This window comes from Trematomus bernacchii, unplaced genomic scaffold, assembly GCF_902827165.1.
Source record: "Trematomus bernacchii unplaced genomic scaffold, fTreBer1.1, whole genome shotgun sequence".
Lineage (NCBI taxonomy): Eukaryota > Metazoa > Chordata > Actinopteri > Perciformes > Nototheniidae > Trematomus > Trematomus bernacchii.
Genome location: NW_022987588.1, coordinates 608,234 through 625,000, shown reverse-complemented (window position 1 = coordinate 625,000; position 16,767 = coordinate 608,234). Strand labels below are relative to the sequence as shown.

The 16,767-nt window shown below is 42.8% G+C and overlaps 1 protein-coding gene across 1 annotated transcript in view; it reads left to right on the top strand.

The window, feature by feature from the left end:
- igsf3 (immunoglobulin superfamily, member 3) overlaps window positions 1-14,250 on the top strand; it is a 68,804-nt gene extending 54,554 nt beyond the window's left edge. The window contains exons 7-9 of the mRNA XM_034128824.1: window positions 7,118-7,528; window positions 9,223-9,657; window positions 10,201-14,250. Of these exons, the coding sequence (XP_033984715.1) occupies window positions 7,118-7,528; window positions 9,223-9,657; window positions 10,201-10,451 (1,097 nt within the window). The 3' untranslated portion in view covers window positions 10,452-14,250. The remainder of the gene's footprint in view (window positions 1-7,117; window positions 7,529-9,222; window positions 9,658-10,200) is intronic.
- The last annotated feature ends 2,517 nt before the right edge of the window (window positions 14,251-16,767 follow it).

The window sequence follows — 16,767 nt, the reverse complement described above, 5'->3', positions numbered from 1 at the left end:
TTCCTTTCATGTCAGTGCCACCCATCGTTATTGATAGTGCTGGCGTCACTGTGGTTATTGGAGTTTCCGGCTTATCTGGGCATGGATAGGAGGTGTCTATCTTCATTAGGCCCGTCCTACCCCCCCCCCCCCCCCCCCCCCCCATGTCCTCATTTTTCGCTCCTGCTCCATCTCCGTCTTTCTACATTTTGTTCTCACTCTCCCCATAAGTCTCTTTTAATGTCTTCTTTCCCCTTCACTCTCACTTAGCTGCATGTTTCCCCTCCACGCACGCCCCCAGCTTCTTTCTCACTCTTGTGATTTTTCAATATTTTATAATTCCCTGCCTCCCTCTTCCTACTTATAATTCTCTCCATTATGTTTACATTTTTCTTCAAATAGCTTCTTCACCATTGTCAGTATTTCATTAATAATGAGGATGTGGTAGCTGTGCTTGTTTGCACACAATAGGGGCTTTATCACAGTGTTAACGCTCGTGTCAGGGTTGTAAATCTTTTCATTTTTGGGATGGAGTAGACGGAGTTTGGGTTTGCCCACAAGCTCACCTGCGGCAGCACTCTGTGTCCAGGCTGTACCGTGTGACTGCAACACCTCCTCTCCTCCTTACAGTTTCTATATGCACATTCAGATAATGAGAGTGCACTTGCTGCGCACAGACACACACATAGACACACTAAGTCGGAATGGATGATAAATGAAGAGCCTTTGAGGGGTGCACTGATACAGAAAATAATTTCATAAAAGATTTTTGATTAATCATGCCTGTTTCAGACACTCAAGGTCAGGCTCATTCCCAGCGTCGTCTTCTTCACAAGGGCAAACCCTGATACCCTCTCTGTGATGCAAAGACACAGCTGCATATTTCTGTCAAATCCAATCCAATCTAGGCCTCGTTTCCTTGTTCACCCCAATCTGAGGACACAATGAGATTCTCTGTGTTATGTCCCTCCATCTCTCTTAAAAAACCTGTGTGTGTGCGTGCATTAATGTGTGTGTGTGTGTGTGTGTGTGTGCACTGTAGACACTGGCTTGTGTGTCCTGCTGCTGTTGTAATTGAAGTCGTAACTCAAAGCTAGCTACAGTTCTGCTCTCCATGTACATCAGTGGCTAATGGTAGGAGCAGAGCCGGAGAGGCTCAGCAGTGCCGCCTCCTGAATACACACACACACACACACACACACACGCTTACACACACACACACAGGAGCCTTCTAGCCTGCACTTACTGAATGACCACTGTTCTCTGTGGTTTAATGAGCATAATGTGTTTTATGCTTATTGGCAAACCCCCTTTCAAACATGCACACAGGCACAGTGCTCAATCTGATGTCTTTATGCTCTCCGCTCTGTGCCAGCTTCTTTTGGGCCATTAATCTCCCTGAGCTCCCCTACCCTGACCTCCTGTCTCACCCCTTTCTTGTGCATCCGTTTTCCTGTTGGGCCAGCCTCCGTCCAGCAATTACTCTCTCAGACAGACAGGCGGGAAGAGGGAAAGTGCAGTCAGTGCATCAGTGTGTTCGGACTGATGGTAGAGAATAGGAATTATATGCAGGTTGCATGTTAACGTGCATGTGGTTGTGTCGAGTTACGTGCACAGATCCCCATAATTAGCCCAGTCTTAATGATATTGTAGTGGGAGTTAAGGGGTAAGGGGGAGGAATGAAGAGTGGTAATATTCCTCTGACACAATGGGATCATGGATACATGGCCGTCATTAGCATAGACATTAGACTCCTGGTGCCTGGAGAGGAGCTAGTTTTCAGTCAGGGGAATCCCATCCCACATTTCTATTGACTAGCAGCCTTCTATGATCTACGCCCCCCCCCCATGACAGAGGTCCAGACGGCTCGGGGTATGTAGCATTTTGTGTGTGTGTGTAGTTGCAGTGGTTGGCAAGGAGCAGCAATCCAGAGTAAGCTGTTCTGCAGGGGATCAAGGCGTGTCTAAAGCCCTCAGTCCTGACATGCTTGGGGTCCTGGCCGTGGATTAGCCCATGGCTGAGCTAATGCTAACGCTAAAGGCGGAGCAGGCAGCCATTAAGACTATAAGTCTTCTGGAGTGGAGCTGGAGAGACTGCCTGCTGCTTGCTGAAATCCCCCTAGGAGCGTGTTCTCACTTTCTGTCTTTTACATCTCTCTCATCTTTTCCAGGCTCTTTTTCTCCCTCTCTCCCTCTTTGGCTCTCTGTTTATAGGTGCATATGAATATCCGTTCAGTTTGGTGATTTATCCCTTAGCTCTTCCACTTTACTCTCCATCCTGTCTTCTTAAAAAAATCCCATCCCTCTCGCTATGTCTATCACTTGACTATTATTCATTCCTCTTTTCGCTCTGTAACTCTTTCTCTCTGTCTCTTGCCAACTCCGGCCCCCATTAACTTAGGTTTAAGCATTACAATCTGTGGCCCAATGGATGGAATTTCAGCTCCGTCGTCATTAAGTTCATATAAGACCATATTTAAAAAGAGCCAAAAATGTTAGGCAGAGACCCCACCAGCACCTCTAGTATCCTCACTTCATTTAGGCCTCATTAATGTTCATGAACCCACAGGTGAGGCTGCTGAATATGTATATCAGTGTCAGGCTATTAGAATGTGATCAGGAAATATGTGCATGCATATATCATCATAAGAGAGGTTATGATTGGTCGAAACAGGAATTTGATGAAGGGAAAAGAGAGGGGTGAAGTGGACCCTAGCGTGTTTTGTATCAAAAGACTTCACCCGGAGCAGCAGCATGAAACATAGATGAAAAATGAATTGAATTTCCTCTATATACAAAGAATGAAGGATAACATTCTTTGATACAATCTCGGGCTGTATTGTCCTCCTCTGAACTATCGGCCAAGCAGTTCTCCTAGCTCCTTTGAAGTCATCCTAACTGTGTGTGTGTGTGTGTGTGTGTGTGTGTGTGTGTGTGTGTGTGTGTGTGGTGTGTGTGTGTTGTGTGTATGTGTGTGTGTGTGTGTGTGTGTGTGTGTGTGTGTGTGTGTGTAGTGTGTGTGTGTGTGTGTGTGGTGTGTGTGTGTGTGTGTGGTGTGTGTGTGTGTGTGGTGTGGTGTGTGTGTGTGTGTGTGTGTTTTGTGTGTGTGTGTGTGTGTGTGTGTGTGTGTGTGTGTGTGTGTTGTGTGTGTGTGGTGTGTGTGTGTGTGTGTGTGTGTGTGTGTGTGTGTGTGTGTGTGTGTGTGTGTGTGTGCCCCCTCTGTACACTCCTCCCCCCCGGACTCAATTTTCTTTTCAACTGCTGTGCTCCACAGTTGTGTTGCAGCTTTTGGGGTACACTTTGTTATCTGTCTTATCAAACGGGGCTGTTGTTTTGATCCTTTGTGTACTTACCTCCACTGATAAATACAAATAATAAAGACAGCCTTTTCTCAACTCTGCAGTTTCTGTAGCTATTAAACGAGACAGATTGGGCACACATGGGAAGGGGTGAGACGAGGGTTCAATGAGCCAATTAGTGACAGTACTGTGTGTGTTTGTGTGTACGGTAATGACACTACATGCCCAGCAAACTGCTGAACACAAATACTTCCAGTGGAGCTGAGATTGTAAAGGGGGGCAAAACCCTCTGGAGCTAATATCATCACATCTCCATTTCACCCAATATAATAATTTCATGCATTTTTCAGAGCCAGGATCAGAATTTCAATTGCATTTTATTTAATCATATAAACAAAGGGCTCTTGCCTTCTTTAATTGAGTCTGCTCTTTCTTACTGGAAAATAATATCTGTCAAGTCCAAAAACGTGATGAACGTACTGTATGCCATTGTTTTTCATAAAGACAATGTTGCCCTGGAAACCACAGAAGTACGTGACGAAGAGAGGCTGTCAACATTTATGCATCAAGGTTATTGTGCTGTAAACTCATGGTTTGTGCTGGTTGTATGAGGGTCCAATTAATGGGGTTCAGTTTATGTGTGAGTGTGACTTTAAATCTGGGTGGAGATTCGCAGGGTTTATTGATATGTTATAAATAGAGGGGATAAATAAATGAACGTCAGTAAGTGTGATTATTATATTGAATGTGATTTAAGTTGTATGGGATATGTGTGATCCTAATTGTTGTATTGCTGTTGTCCTTTTTCTTCTAAGGTTAACAACCTATTTGGATTTTTGATTAAATTATCAAAACTAGGAGTTGTTTCCGTTCATCTTGATTTCACCCATACTGTCGGGAGATAGACAGCACAGTTATCTTTATCATAAATAAATCAAATGTGTTTGTCTTTTACTTGATTTGACAGGGCTGTTTCCCCTTTTTCCTGTGGAGACAATTAACTGACCAAAACAAAATAGAGACAGGCTTGTGCATAAGGCCATGCAATTCCATTCTCACCGAGGCCAGGTTGAACTGGCACATACACTAATGCAAAGCAGTGAGATCCCCAATTATGGATTTGTTTTACTTTGTGGGTGCACCCTTGAGGCTTATTAAAAAAACACAGTGGCATAGAACATGTGATCACACTTCAAATAAGTATTGACAGCCTTGCTGACAAGACAACACATGCTCTTCTACAGCAAACTAAGTGACTCTTCTCTAATGAGTGTCCCATTAGCAAAAAAAATGACATACAACTTATAGAATTTGCAGCGTGTTTTCTGCTGCTTGCGACAGCAGAGGCATCGCTGTGACAATAGAGGGTTGCTATGCTGTAGCTGAAGGAAGACACCTCAATCTCAGAGGGAATGGACACGTGTCGAGGATGTGGCGAGCTGTTCTGTTTGTCAGGCGTTTCACAGTGAGAGGATTCAGGAGGGAGGGCAGACTTTAAGGTTGTTTCGGGACATAAAATGTACTGTACTTCACTTCCCTTTATTTCTCTTCCGTCTTGCTGCTCATTGCTCTTCCAATTCATTTGTCCCCCTGTCTCTGCTTGAGTGAGAGCAAGTTACGATACATTGTAATAGATCACGATGCTGCCTAATAGGGCTTGAATAATTAGACTATTTTAGCTTTGAAAAGGCATTTTTGTAAACACGGATACGACAACAGCCTTTCAGCCCCCAGTTCTCTCCTGGCTGAGGATTCAAACTTCAAATGGGAACGGCACAGAATTGCTTTGTCCTGTGCCAATCCAATCCTGCATGGTTCCACTTCAGGAGGTTTGGAGGTAATTCTACTGCAAAATAAAAGATTGCCAGGAATCCGCAGGGCTCGGGCTGTGATTCCGGATGGCGAGATTGTCAGGCTTCCTAACAAGTCTCCAGTGGGTAGCGAGGCAGTCATAAGGGCTTATTTCAGATGCTAGCTCAAAATGCCATTGCACGACAGGGTGGTCTGGAGATGCCTGCAGCAGTGCATCTTGTGAATACAACTAAATGGGTTCGTACTGTATGTATTGTGCAAATATGCAGAATCCGATATGATTTCAGAATGCACAGCAATCTGTTGGTTAGGGTGAGGTTTCCGAGGCAGATGGCTGTGACCCTAGGCAGTCTATCATTTCAAAGCGTGAGCTGGGAAGGGACATAATATTGGAGATGCTGAGGGTTGTTTGAGATCGCAGGAGAAACAGAGAGGAAAAAAACGAGTTTTATATCGAGTCAGACTTGTGTCAGTAAATCAATCAGAAAACAATCTTTACAAATACATATTCCTGATCAAGGCTGGGTATCGTCTGATATGTGTTACACCAATACAAAACACAAAACGTGGCTTTTTTGATATATTACACTGAAGATTTTTTTCCTACAAAACCCACTTTTCATTAGACAAAACAAAAAAAAACAAGAAGTCAATTAATTAAAGTAAACATAATTAAAACTCACTTACGTCTTCAAATAACAAAATCTGATCAGAAACAGTCTGATTTACAGAATAATGAGAATAAGAATTCAGCCAAAGCTTTTCGTACTATACTGGACATTTCCGAAGTCAGTTTTTAAAAGTATTGATTTTCCTCTTAAAATCTCCTATTACAAGTTACATGGATGGAACAATTGTCTTTTGTATTTATTTGTTGTTGCGTACATTACCAAACCACCCCATGTGCTTGTTTCTGGCAGACATAGGGGCTCTGATGCGATTAAACGGTTTCTCTTTCATTTTGGTGGGAAGAGGGTTGCATGTCTGCTGCTGGGATCAATTAAGGGAATTTTTTTCCCCAAATGTGGATCAGCCAACACTCAACTCTTGGCTCGCTGTCAGCGGGCCATGCCAACGATTCAAAATGAAATTGTTTGTTTTTACATCAAAGATAGTTAAAGTTACTGATGTGGAATGTGTCTACATTTATTTAAGCTGTGTGATATAGGTGTGAATGCAGATGTATATCCTGACATTATGTATGCTTGACATGCACAATACTCACGCTTGAGTGTTGTTTGATGTGATCTCTGTTTGGCTATGTTTCTTATCATATGTGTTTGATACATCTCATGTTAGGGCTGTGTGTGTGTGTGTGTGTGCTTTCTACATCCTCTGTGGTGAAACTAATCCGACCCCTGAAGCATTTGACAGCAGGGCCCTGGCCGCGCGGTCACACCTGATGTACCTGTAGCTAATCCTATCCCACAACCAATGTCACTGTAACCAATCCTGTCATAGCACTCAGGGCAGCCTCAGCTTCTTCCTGACATCTCAGTCACACCTCTGTATCATCTCCTCCCTGTCCTGTCTGCTCTCCCCCCATCCTTGCCTGACTTTATCCAAATGTGTTCCTTCTTCCTTCCTCCTCTTTTTGGCAGACTGTCAGATCGCCTGCCCCACTTTTGTCTTGCCTCCTGCCTAATAATATCCATAGCTCAAATTTACAATCCACCCCCCTCTCTTTCACCCTTGTCTCTTCTGCTGTTCTGCATCTTATCTTACATATCTACTTTGATACCAACAGACCTACTATCCCCTCAGCTTTTATTTGCATGACATTTCCCTTTCCCTTGTATGTCTTTCTTTCTTTTTCTTGTCACCTTCTTCACAAACCCACGCACCTCTGTCTCTTCCTACCCTGCTACCGCCAGAAATAAACCCTGCTACAGGTCGTTTGTCACAAAACAAAAATTGCATTGTGTACCTGTCTCCAGCGCTCACACTCTCTTGCACCCAAAGGAAACATTGTATGCTCTTGTTTTTGCCTTCCCTGTCTAACTCCCTCTCTTTCCTAATTCTCTGCAGAGAGCAAGCTGCGAATGCTAAAGACCAACCAGTCTCAGGCGTACCTGGAGGACAGTCGCGTCAGGATCAATTGCTCCATCAGCTCCCAGACCAGCCAGGAGTCCCAGCATGCTGTGTTCTGGTACGTGAGGCGCCCCACCGGGTCAGAAGCCGACGAGCTCCTGCTGAGAATTGAACGCTCGGGGGCCTTTGAGTACGGCGCCTACGCAGACGAGGAGAGGCTGCGACGCCGAGTGCAGGCCGAGAGGCTGTCCCCCCGTCTCTATGGGCTGACGCTGAACAGGGCGGAGAACAGCGACTCTGGGACGTACTACTGCCTGGTGGAAGAGTGGCTGAGTGACCCCGATGGAGCCTGGTACCGACTCTCCCGGGAGTCCTCTGGGTTCACACAGGTTCTGGTCAGACAGCCAGGTGAGCAAGCAAAACTACAAAATGTTTATTTATTCTCATAGCAGGGAACAGCAGCTGTCACTTGCATAGGAGCAGTTGACATTTTTTTTCAACTGCAACCTCAAAAATGCCTTGACCTCACCTTACCTCCCAATCCCACATGCTCTGCCTCAAGTCTGTCTCGCTCTGATGACACTACACCTACCCTGGGCAGAGCTCAGGTGGCAAAACATGGGTTAGAGTCATGCCAGCTGTCATATGCGTAGCCTGAGGGCAGAGCCTGGCTCAGACGGAGGACCTACTTGTCCAGTAGTCAAAAACGTCCAGAGCGCTCAGAGCCGTGAAGTACCTACTGCCTCCCAGACCCTGCCATCTTACCTCATGAAAGTAATCTTAAGTACACACCTCATATATATTTCTGTCCTTGAGAGAATTTCGACTTAAGACTGTATTCGTTCCCCACAGACTCGCTTCCCCTCCTTAACAATCAAACACCCTTATTTGTATGAATCTATTCCACACACCAGCTGAAGGTGACTTTCCCCCACACGTCTCTGAGAGCACTGTTCATCTGCCAGGTGTTGTGTTTATATTGCAGAATGAAATCAGCAATATGGCATCCGTCCAACTAAAACGTGAGGGCTGGTCACAAGCTAGCAGGGCAAGGAAAAGGCTTGTGTTTAATGTATACAGTGAAGCTAAGATTGCTGAGCTCTATTTAAGGCTTATCTTTGTGCAGGGGTCTTATTTATTTCATGCCTTTGTTTAGTCTCTCCTCAAAAGTTAACATTTAGTTATTTGTCGAATCCCACCAGAGGCCGGGTTTAGTCTTTAAGTCATCCTGAGGAAAGTGAAGTATACATTTTAACTTTTAATGATACATAAAGAGCTACATGCAATAACCAGCATATTCTGTAAAAACATCATGGATATTTATTAAGGTGCTTAAAACTGTATTTACCTAGGAAGCCTTCCAGAAAACTGCCTGTTGGGAGGCGAGATGAGAGGAGACGTGTGCCAGAACTCGCCTTTTTTTTCTGCTCTCCTGCTGTCCTTTCTGCTTCTCGTTTTGCTTTAACAAGAAGACCATTACAAACTGTGTGTGATAGGAGCCCAAGCAAGCCTGGTCTTCACTGCCATCTTTTTTTTTTAACTGCAGTGAAACTGGGTCATTATAGCGCCCCTGAAGGGTTCAGTCATACCAATACAGACAGACAAACACGCTAGCCTTGGGGTAGGATCTAACCTTGCTGGAAAGCTGAAAGACCGGTGATAACTGTGGGTAGCACTGTGGGATTTATTTATTTGTGTCTTTTGTTGGCACATTTTGAAAGTTTGACGCCCCTGTTTGCAGAACCATGTGGTGTTTATTTGAAGTTCAAAGTCTTAAGTGCCTACCACATTTTCCGAAAGGCCAAGTTGACATCTTTAAATTGCTTGTTTTGTCTAACTCATAGCAGAAACGCTGATATGTGAAGATGTTTTTCATACAAGTTTAAAACAAATCAGGAAATCCTTGCAAATCTGCAGACTAATTTCTCACTCTTCCACGTATCCATAAATCAACTTTGCATCTCAGCTCTCCTACAAAAAGATTATCTAAAATGCGCAGTTGATGTAGTTTCACTAAACTTTGAGATTTGGTGCTCTACCCCAAGAATTATTGTAGATTTTTTTTACATTAACCTCTTGGTTTCTCTTTCTTACCTCCACAGAGATTCGACTGCAGGTGGAGGAACTGGAGTCAAACGTGACTGTGGAGGAGTCGGCCTCTATCCGACTGGGCTGTAGCATTCCCTCACAGTCGTCCCGAGAATCCCGCTTCTCTGTGTCCTGGTATGTTGAGCGCTCCGATGACGAGGACAATGAACTAGGTGACGAGGAGAGAGAGTGTGTGTTCTCCATCGGCCATGATGCAGTTTTTGGAAATGGAAACTGCAGCCCCAGAGAGGAGCCAGGTCCAAATTCCCGACTGCAGTTTGAGAGGACGACTTCTGACCAGTACAGCCTCACCATTCAGGGAGCCCGGCCGACAGACGCAGGCCAATACTACTGCCATGTAGAGGAGTGGCTGCTCAACCCCCGCAAAGCGTGGTACCGCCTGGCCACCAACAACTCTGGGCTCACTATCGTCAATGTAATACAACAAGGTATGTCCTTAATTAACTAAATCCTTTAAGCCTTCTGAATGTCAGCAAAAATAAACACTGTGACAAACTCTACTTGTATCAATGGCTGTCTTCAAATTATAATACTTGCAATTTAGTACCGGGAAGCTTCTTCTCAGATAGCACAAGGTGTAATTAACCGCTGCTTCTTTGAATGTTTCTTCTTATAGCATAAATTGTCATATTGCCAAATTGTAATTGGCCCTCTGTGTTACAGTATATGTAACTAGAGAATATTATGGTCCAATTAGGGAGCTCTCAGGTACATTTTATGTCATCCTTGGATGATATGGCTTCCCCACCTGCAGCATTTATTTTAAAGAGAGCAGAGGCAGAGATGGCTACCTACTGCTAGGCATTAAAGCTGATGAGTGGTGTAAAAAGCCCCATCAATAAAACATCATGTTTAAATGTAAGAGGCATATTTTTCATTCTAAAAGAGTCATTGAGCCAGAATACACATTCTTTTTATGGTTTTCTGTTTTTTCTGTGAGAAATGTTGATTGGTCTATTGTTTGTCAACAGTGTCCACCCTCCAGTCAGTGGTTTGCTCCAACGACTCGCTCTTCTACTTCGTCTTCTTTTACCCCTTCCCAATCTTCGGCATCCTCCTCATCGCTGTGCTGCTCGTGCGCTTCAAGAGCCGCGGCCACAGCAAGAGCCAAGAGGGCAAGAACGGCGCCCCCCTCCTGTGGATTAAAGAACCTCACCTCAGTTACTCTCCCACCTGTCTTGACCCACCTGCGCTCAGCCTGCACCCTGGCTCTGTTGATTAAGGACACCCACCCCCCACCCCCCTCTGTCTCGCAAACATCGCGGATCCAGCCAACACAATGCCAGGGAGCAGATCTGGACTCCACCTTCAGACCTTACTGTCGTTCACTGCTGTCTTGAATTAGTCAATCAGTTGATCACTTTAAAAATCCTTACCCTGGTGGCTGCCTGTTTTACGTTAACAATTGTGTGTTTCTGTTTGTTTGTTTGTTTTATTTTTTGATTGTGTGTATGTGTGTGTATGTTTGTGGGTGTGTGTGTGTGTGAGAGAGAAAGTGAACTAGAATGGGTGTTAACACGATTAATTGTGCAAGTTCGAGTTGAAGGACAAGAGAGTTTCATGAGCCTCTCACCTTTTTGTTTTCTGTGAAACTCATAGCTGCATTTTGATTTGTATTACTCTGAATATTTGTTTATTTTTTAAGAGAGAGAAAAAAACTGCGCACATGAGATTGGCCAATCCGGTAAGAACGTTTTAAGAGAAGGAACTCTATAATCGACTCCGGCAATGAGTTGATGCCAAAAAAGTCTCCACACTGATCCAAGAGCAGCCACAGCCTGGCCCACTATGTTGGTTGCCATAGTGATTCACTGCGCCCACTGACTCCATAGCTGATGACTTGGTTGCCAGCCTGCATAGAGACAAAGGCAAGGACACACAAGTCAGTGTCCTAACTGAGGATGTGTGTATGTGTGTTGGCCCACCTGCCTCCACAATGAATTTGCCTTGGCAGACAGAAACAGGTCCTCTTGCTCCACTTAAACACTGCCAGACACTCTGGCCTTAGCGAGAGACGCTCTCCTCCTTTCTCCTCTTCCTCTCCGAGAAGAGTCAACAAGAGAAGGAGAGGTAGGAACGTCAGAAATGATGAGGACTAAACGAATGGCACTCTACTGATGAGGATTTACTGTATGTACTTGGACATGAGGGATTTTTTTTAATTTAATTTTTTAGTGCCAAGACCTCCTTATTTCCACACTGTTCTCTGCAGCTAATGTTTGAAGTTTTAAACAGAGTGGGAAGCTGATTGCTTTTTCAAGCAGATTGTACATAATGTCTGCTTACCTCCTGCTGTGGGTTTATGGGCCTAGAGGGCAAAAGGGCAATTCTTAAACTCGTGTTAAATCATTTCAATTGTCCTGCTTACGTCACACAGTGGGCACTGACTTTAAATTATTGCACATTTTCTTTAAGTTGCCCAGTATGACCACTCCGTCCAGTCTTTTAAAGATATCAAAAGATGCGTATTAGTTTTAAGAAGAATCACTTTTTATTTGTTAAGAGCCACACTGAAGATTCATTAAGTGTAGTAAAACACTTCAAATGTTATCTGCACATTGTAAGAAAACAAGTTGATGGGCAATTGTTTGATTGTTTATTTTAAATTTTCTATTTATTGTTTTTTACTACTTTGCATAGCTTTGTAAGATTTTCTTTTTTGCTTTGAAATTCTCTAAGAACTGTGCTGCTTGTGTTGCCAGGCAACTGCACCAAGCAGATTATGTCAATAGGCTGTGTGTTGGCAATGTGGTAGATGTAGAAATGCTAGATTTGTCCTGCTCATTGCAGTCTGTAGCATTTCATACCAGATTGTCATGTTTGGTCAAGTGTCAAAACACTGTATATCTATATCTATACTGAAAATTACTGTGGCTTGACATGAACAATAGTTGAAGAGACAAGTCACACAAATGAATTCACTTATTGCTTTTTGCTTGAGCCGCGTTTATTTAGTGAAATGTAATGTAACACCTAGGTAGGATGTTTGATCAAAGACAGCTGAGGATGAACAGCGTCTTCTAATCTTGGATTCTAGCTGAAGGCGTCATCCTCAGCTCCCCTGATGCAAGGCAGAAGGCTTGAACATCTGAACCTTGGAACGCAACAGGAGGGAAATCCTCCACCGACCTGGGCCTAACCCTTTCACTGCCAGACTGGACATGAAAACTCTTGAAAACCTTGACATTGTTGTCTCAATCGTGTCAACATGTATATTGCATGACAATACTGCAGGAGGAATTTTGATGTTTTGTAAACTTTGAACTCTTCGAGCATTGTGTTTGTGTGACAGAGCAGTGCCCCCAATCCTCGTCCTATCCCTCACCTTCACCAAGTTCCTGAGCCAAGAGTCGACACAAAGTCCAGTTCCCTCGTCATCTACAACATGTGACTGCCAATTCCAGATGCCCTTTGAAACCTGTGAAATAATCTATTTCAAGAATGGATGTTGTGCAGATTGTGTTTGATATTATTGCTCATAACTGTCTTTTTAATGCTTTGCTTTTATGCAGCACTTCATTAAACTGATTTATGTCAAAAAAAGCCAAAAGTATGCAGCCGATACTGACACAAGCCACAGAGTTGTGAGAGCTCAATTTTCTTCACTTTTATTCAAGGTAACCAGTGCATTCAAAGTAGACTCACTATACCACATGGAGTAAGACAAGTCATGCACATTCAGTGAATTCAGCTAGATTGATCAGGGCTCATTGATTAGTAGTGTGTTTATAAGGGGTACAAAGTGTTGGACTAAAGCAGCACACACTGAGGAAAAAAGGAAACTCATATTGAATATTAAAAACACTCAAGTAGTTATTGAGGCAGTATTTTGACCATCGGAGTCTCTGTCAGGCAACCGTCCGGAAAAAAACTAAATGACAATTCCATATAAGGAATTTCCATAGCCCAAAATAATATCCACTTTATACATAAACTAACTTGACAACTATGTTGAAGCTGGGAAATATACTATGCAGGGTAAATATTTATACACACTTTTGGCACATGTACAATGACAGAAATATGTACAATATTGGGATTTTGCATGAAAAGATTATAATTTTGTGATCTATTCATTAGAGGTGGAGCGGTTATTTCCTCTGTATATATATCGCCTGTTTTCCTCACAAATGGCTCTTTGCCTAACAAAGACCTTGGTGACCAAAATGTTGCCTCATTAAATTGCAATATTCAGTGTGCGGACGACTTCTCTTTTTCCATTACCAACAGTCTTTAGCCTCCTGTTGTTATTTGATATAATGGTAGTGTGATTTAAAGTACATACTGTATATCAAAATGGCAGGAAAGCCATTCTGTGCATTTTCCAGCCCGAGTATCATCAGGAATAATTGATGGAGCCGTTGGAAAGGTCTTGCGTGATTTGACAGTAATGGTTGCATATCTTATTGACTTGCATTTGCATTGGCGGTAAAAGTAATAGAGAGCTGATTTCAGTTTTTCATAAGCAGAAAATAATCTACTGAGCGTATTTGTTTGCTGAATGATTGCCTTTTATAAATCTTGAACATTCCCAGAGATGCAGGTTGTGTAAATGGTGCCACTGAACAGCTGCTTCAGCTTCAGTGAATTAATCCTTCACTTGAATCATGCAAAATGTATTTAATCTTTCTAGACTTGATTAAGGAAGTCCAGGGCATGGGGTGTTATGTCACAGTGCTGCTGCCATCACTGGAGCTGTACAGTCCAACTGAATGGTGTTTTTTGTAGTAATAATATAAATACCACCCATAGCTGCCTCCCAAGATTCCTCCGAACGTTCTGACAGTGTTGTAGCTGCGTTTTGAGGGCTGCATGTATTGGCTGTGTGCTGGCTCCAGATTTAGGTGTAAGATAGTTTGTGGTGATGTTTTCAGTTCAGCCAGTAATGCTTTATTTACAGTGATGTATTTTTATATGACCATGTTTTTTTCATTTGTTATTATATCCAATAGTTGCCATCGTGACCATTAAAAAGCCACTTTGCTATTGTCAGTTTATTGCAATAAAATACATTCAGTGCATCTTCCTGTTTCCCCTCAAACTATATGTGTTTTGCAGCATTTGGAAATATTATATGAAGCTTATTTAAACAACATTTTGATGCAGATTTATCACAACCATGATGTACTAGAAACTTCCAGCAACCGTTCCAAATATAGTTCTGCTTTAACTGAAAACTTGAGGTTAATGTCCTTCAGGCAGCTGCATGGTCTTGTTGAGTCGGCGTTGGATTTTGACCTCTGAGCCCCTCTACAATATTGGAGTTTATTATTTACTCCACATGTTCACTTGGGTCTGTGTGTGTATGTGTTTTTTTCAGATGGAGAGAGAGAAAGAGAACTATTGGGTCAGCATGTCAGAGGATAAATGAGGCTTAGGTCCTCCTGCAAGTTAACCGGGCACCTTTTTGACAGCCTCAGCAAATCACATAACTCACCCAATGCAGATGGACTTATTCTTTCTCCCGTTTTCTTGAACACACACACGCTCACACACATAACTACCCAGCAGTAAACAGCAGTGTCCCTCCCGTCCATAGCATTCATAAAGTTCTCTCTGTCTCCCTCTCCCATGAATTCATATTAACTCATATTGATGAATGCATACCCAATGAAGCCAAGAACAAATGCTCCCACTTGTCCATAAATCATGGTGACAGAAAGGAAAAACAACATTCAGCTAGAAGAAAACTCATAGTTTAAGCTTTACTTATAGAGTTGCTGAAATGTTTTCTGGGTTGTGATGCATGCAGGTTTCCCTGAAAGAGCTTTAGTCAACTCTTGAGCAAACAATCCAACTGAAAAAGCCCCCACATTTCAACTTCTATCGATGCTTCTAGCACTGATACCAGCCGCACTGATACCAGCCACACTGATACCAGCCACACTGATACTGCTGATGTTAAGTAACATCAGCAGTAACATCTGTGAAGTTCTGAGGTCCATCACAACTTCACAGGATGAAGAGAACACTGAGCCATATCTTCTTGTCCCACTTTCCACCCAAAATTTTGCTTTCCTTCTACATTTTTCTCAAGCGCACACCCTAGAAGAGAGTTCTGTTTTGCATAAAGTAAGCAACACTCACACATCCATAGTCCTCGCTGACGCAGATAGACGCACTAGAGGGCAGACAGTAGGATCCAGAGCAGCAGTCATGGCAAATATATCATGATTTATTACAAGTTAGAGGGACACACTGAAGAAAATGCAAGGACAGTCTCCTGTGGCCATTGTGGTGGGCTCAAATGCATCAAAGCAAGGACAGAGAGAACAATTCATGCAGATTGGTAAAAAATCCAAAGCCCACACAGGTGATATAATGCTTATGTACAAAAAAATGTTGATTTACCAACACATAATGTTCAGATTGAGGAAAAGCAGAGTGTGTTCTGTTCTTGGTGTTGAATAGATAAGGGAGGCAGAGCTACGACATTAACAGCTTGTAGAGTGTGACTAGTCTTTTGAGGCCTGTGCACAGCCTGTTGCATTCCCCTTCTTTTGATTCCCGGTGCTTTGTGTGGTAGAAATACTGTGATGTAAGAGTGAGTCAATAAGAACAGCGAGAAATCTTGTACATGAACTGTAGCATTCACATCTTGAGTAGTGCCTGGATTTGTCTCTTAATGGTTGAAGTAAAGGGAAAATGTAAGTGAGTAATACAAGTAGGCGAACAGCACCGCCTGAACTGCTAAAAATGGCAATGCAAGTGGCTCTTGATGAATTAGCAGTAGTCGGTAATATCGAGGGCAGTTTGATTTGTGTAAATTATGTAGGAAATCAATAGTTGTATTATGAGCCTGTTTGTTAGGGCTGTTCATTGGAAAATATGTTTAGAGTTTGCCTTTAATTATGGAAACTGAATCACATGATTGACTTGAACCACAATATACACAAGACACCTACTGACACAAGAACAACAAAAACACTGATGGTCCCATATCATTCATTATAGATTAAAAACATGCACGGGCATAAAAACACACAAACTGTCACGCACACTGAAATATTCTCACTTCATCTAAAATTGATAAAGTAAAATTGTGTGTTTACTTCCACTGGCTCTGCCTGCGATGGAGGAAACTGATGCTGAGTCTGCTACTAAGGCACCGTCCCCTGGGCTCTCTGCATTTAGTCGTTCTTTTCTCTGAGGCCCTATACGTGTCTGGAGATTCAGATGTAAAGCTAATTAACTGTTCCAGGCATTCGTTGTTTTATTTGTTTTTAGTGAGAATTTAAATGAACATTTAAATACCTGATAGTTGGGATAACCTTGCTCAAATGTATAATTTATGAGGGAAATTATGCCAAGGCTGCACTTGTCCTGACTGTACGCTGTTTTCAAATGTGGTTAATGCATGTAGAGGAGCAGCAGTAGATGGAGGGGAGATACTAGTCCTGATATAATTTTAAACAAGATCAATAATCAATAGCCTGCTACGGACTGTGTGATGCTATAAACAGCAGCACTTTTAGCTAAATGCTAACAATATGTTCAATTTATGCAGGGTTCACTATGTTAATCAAATGAGTTAAAGG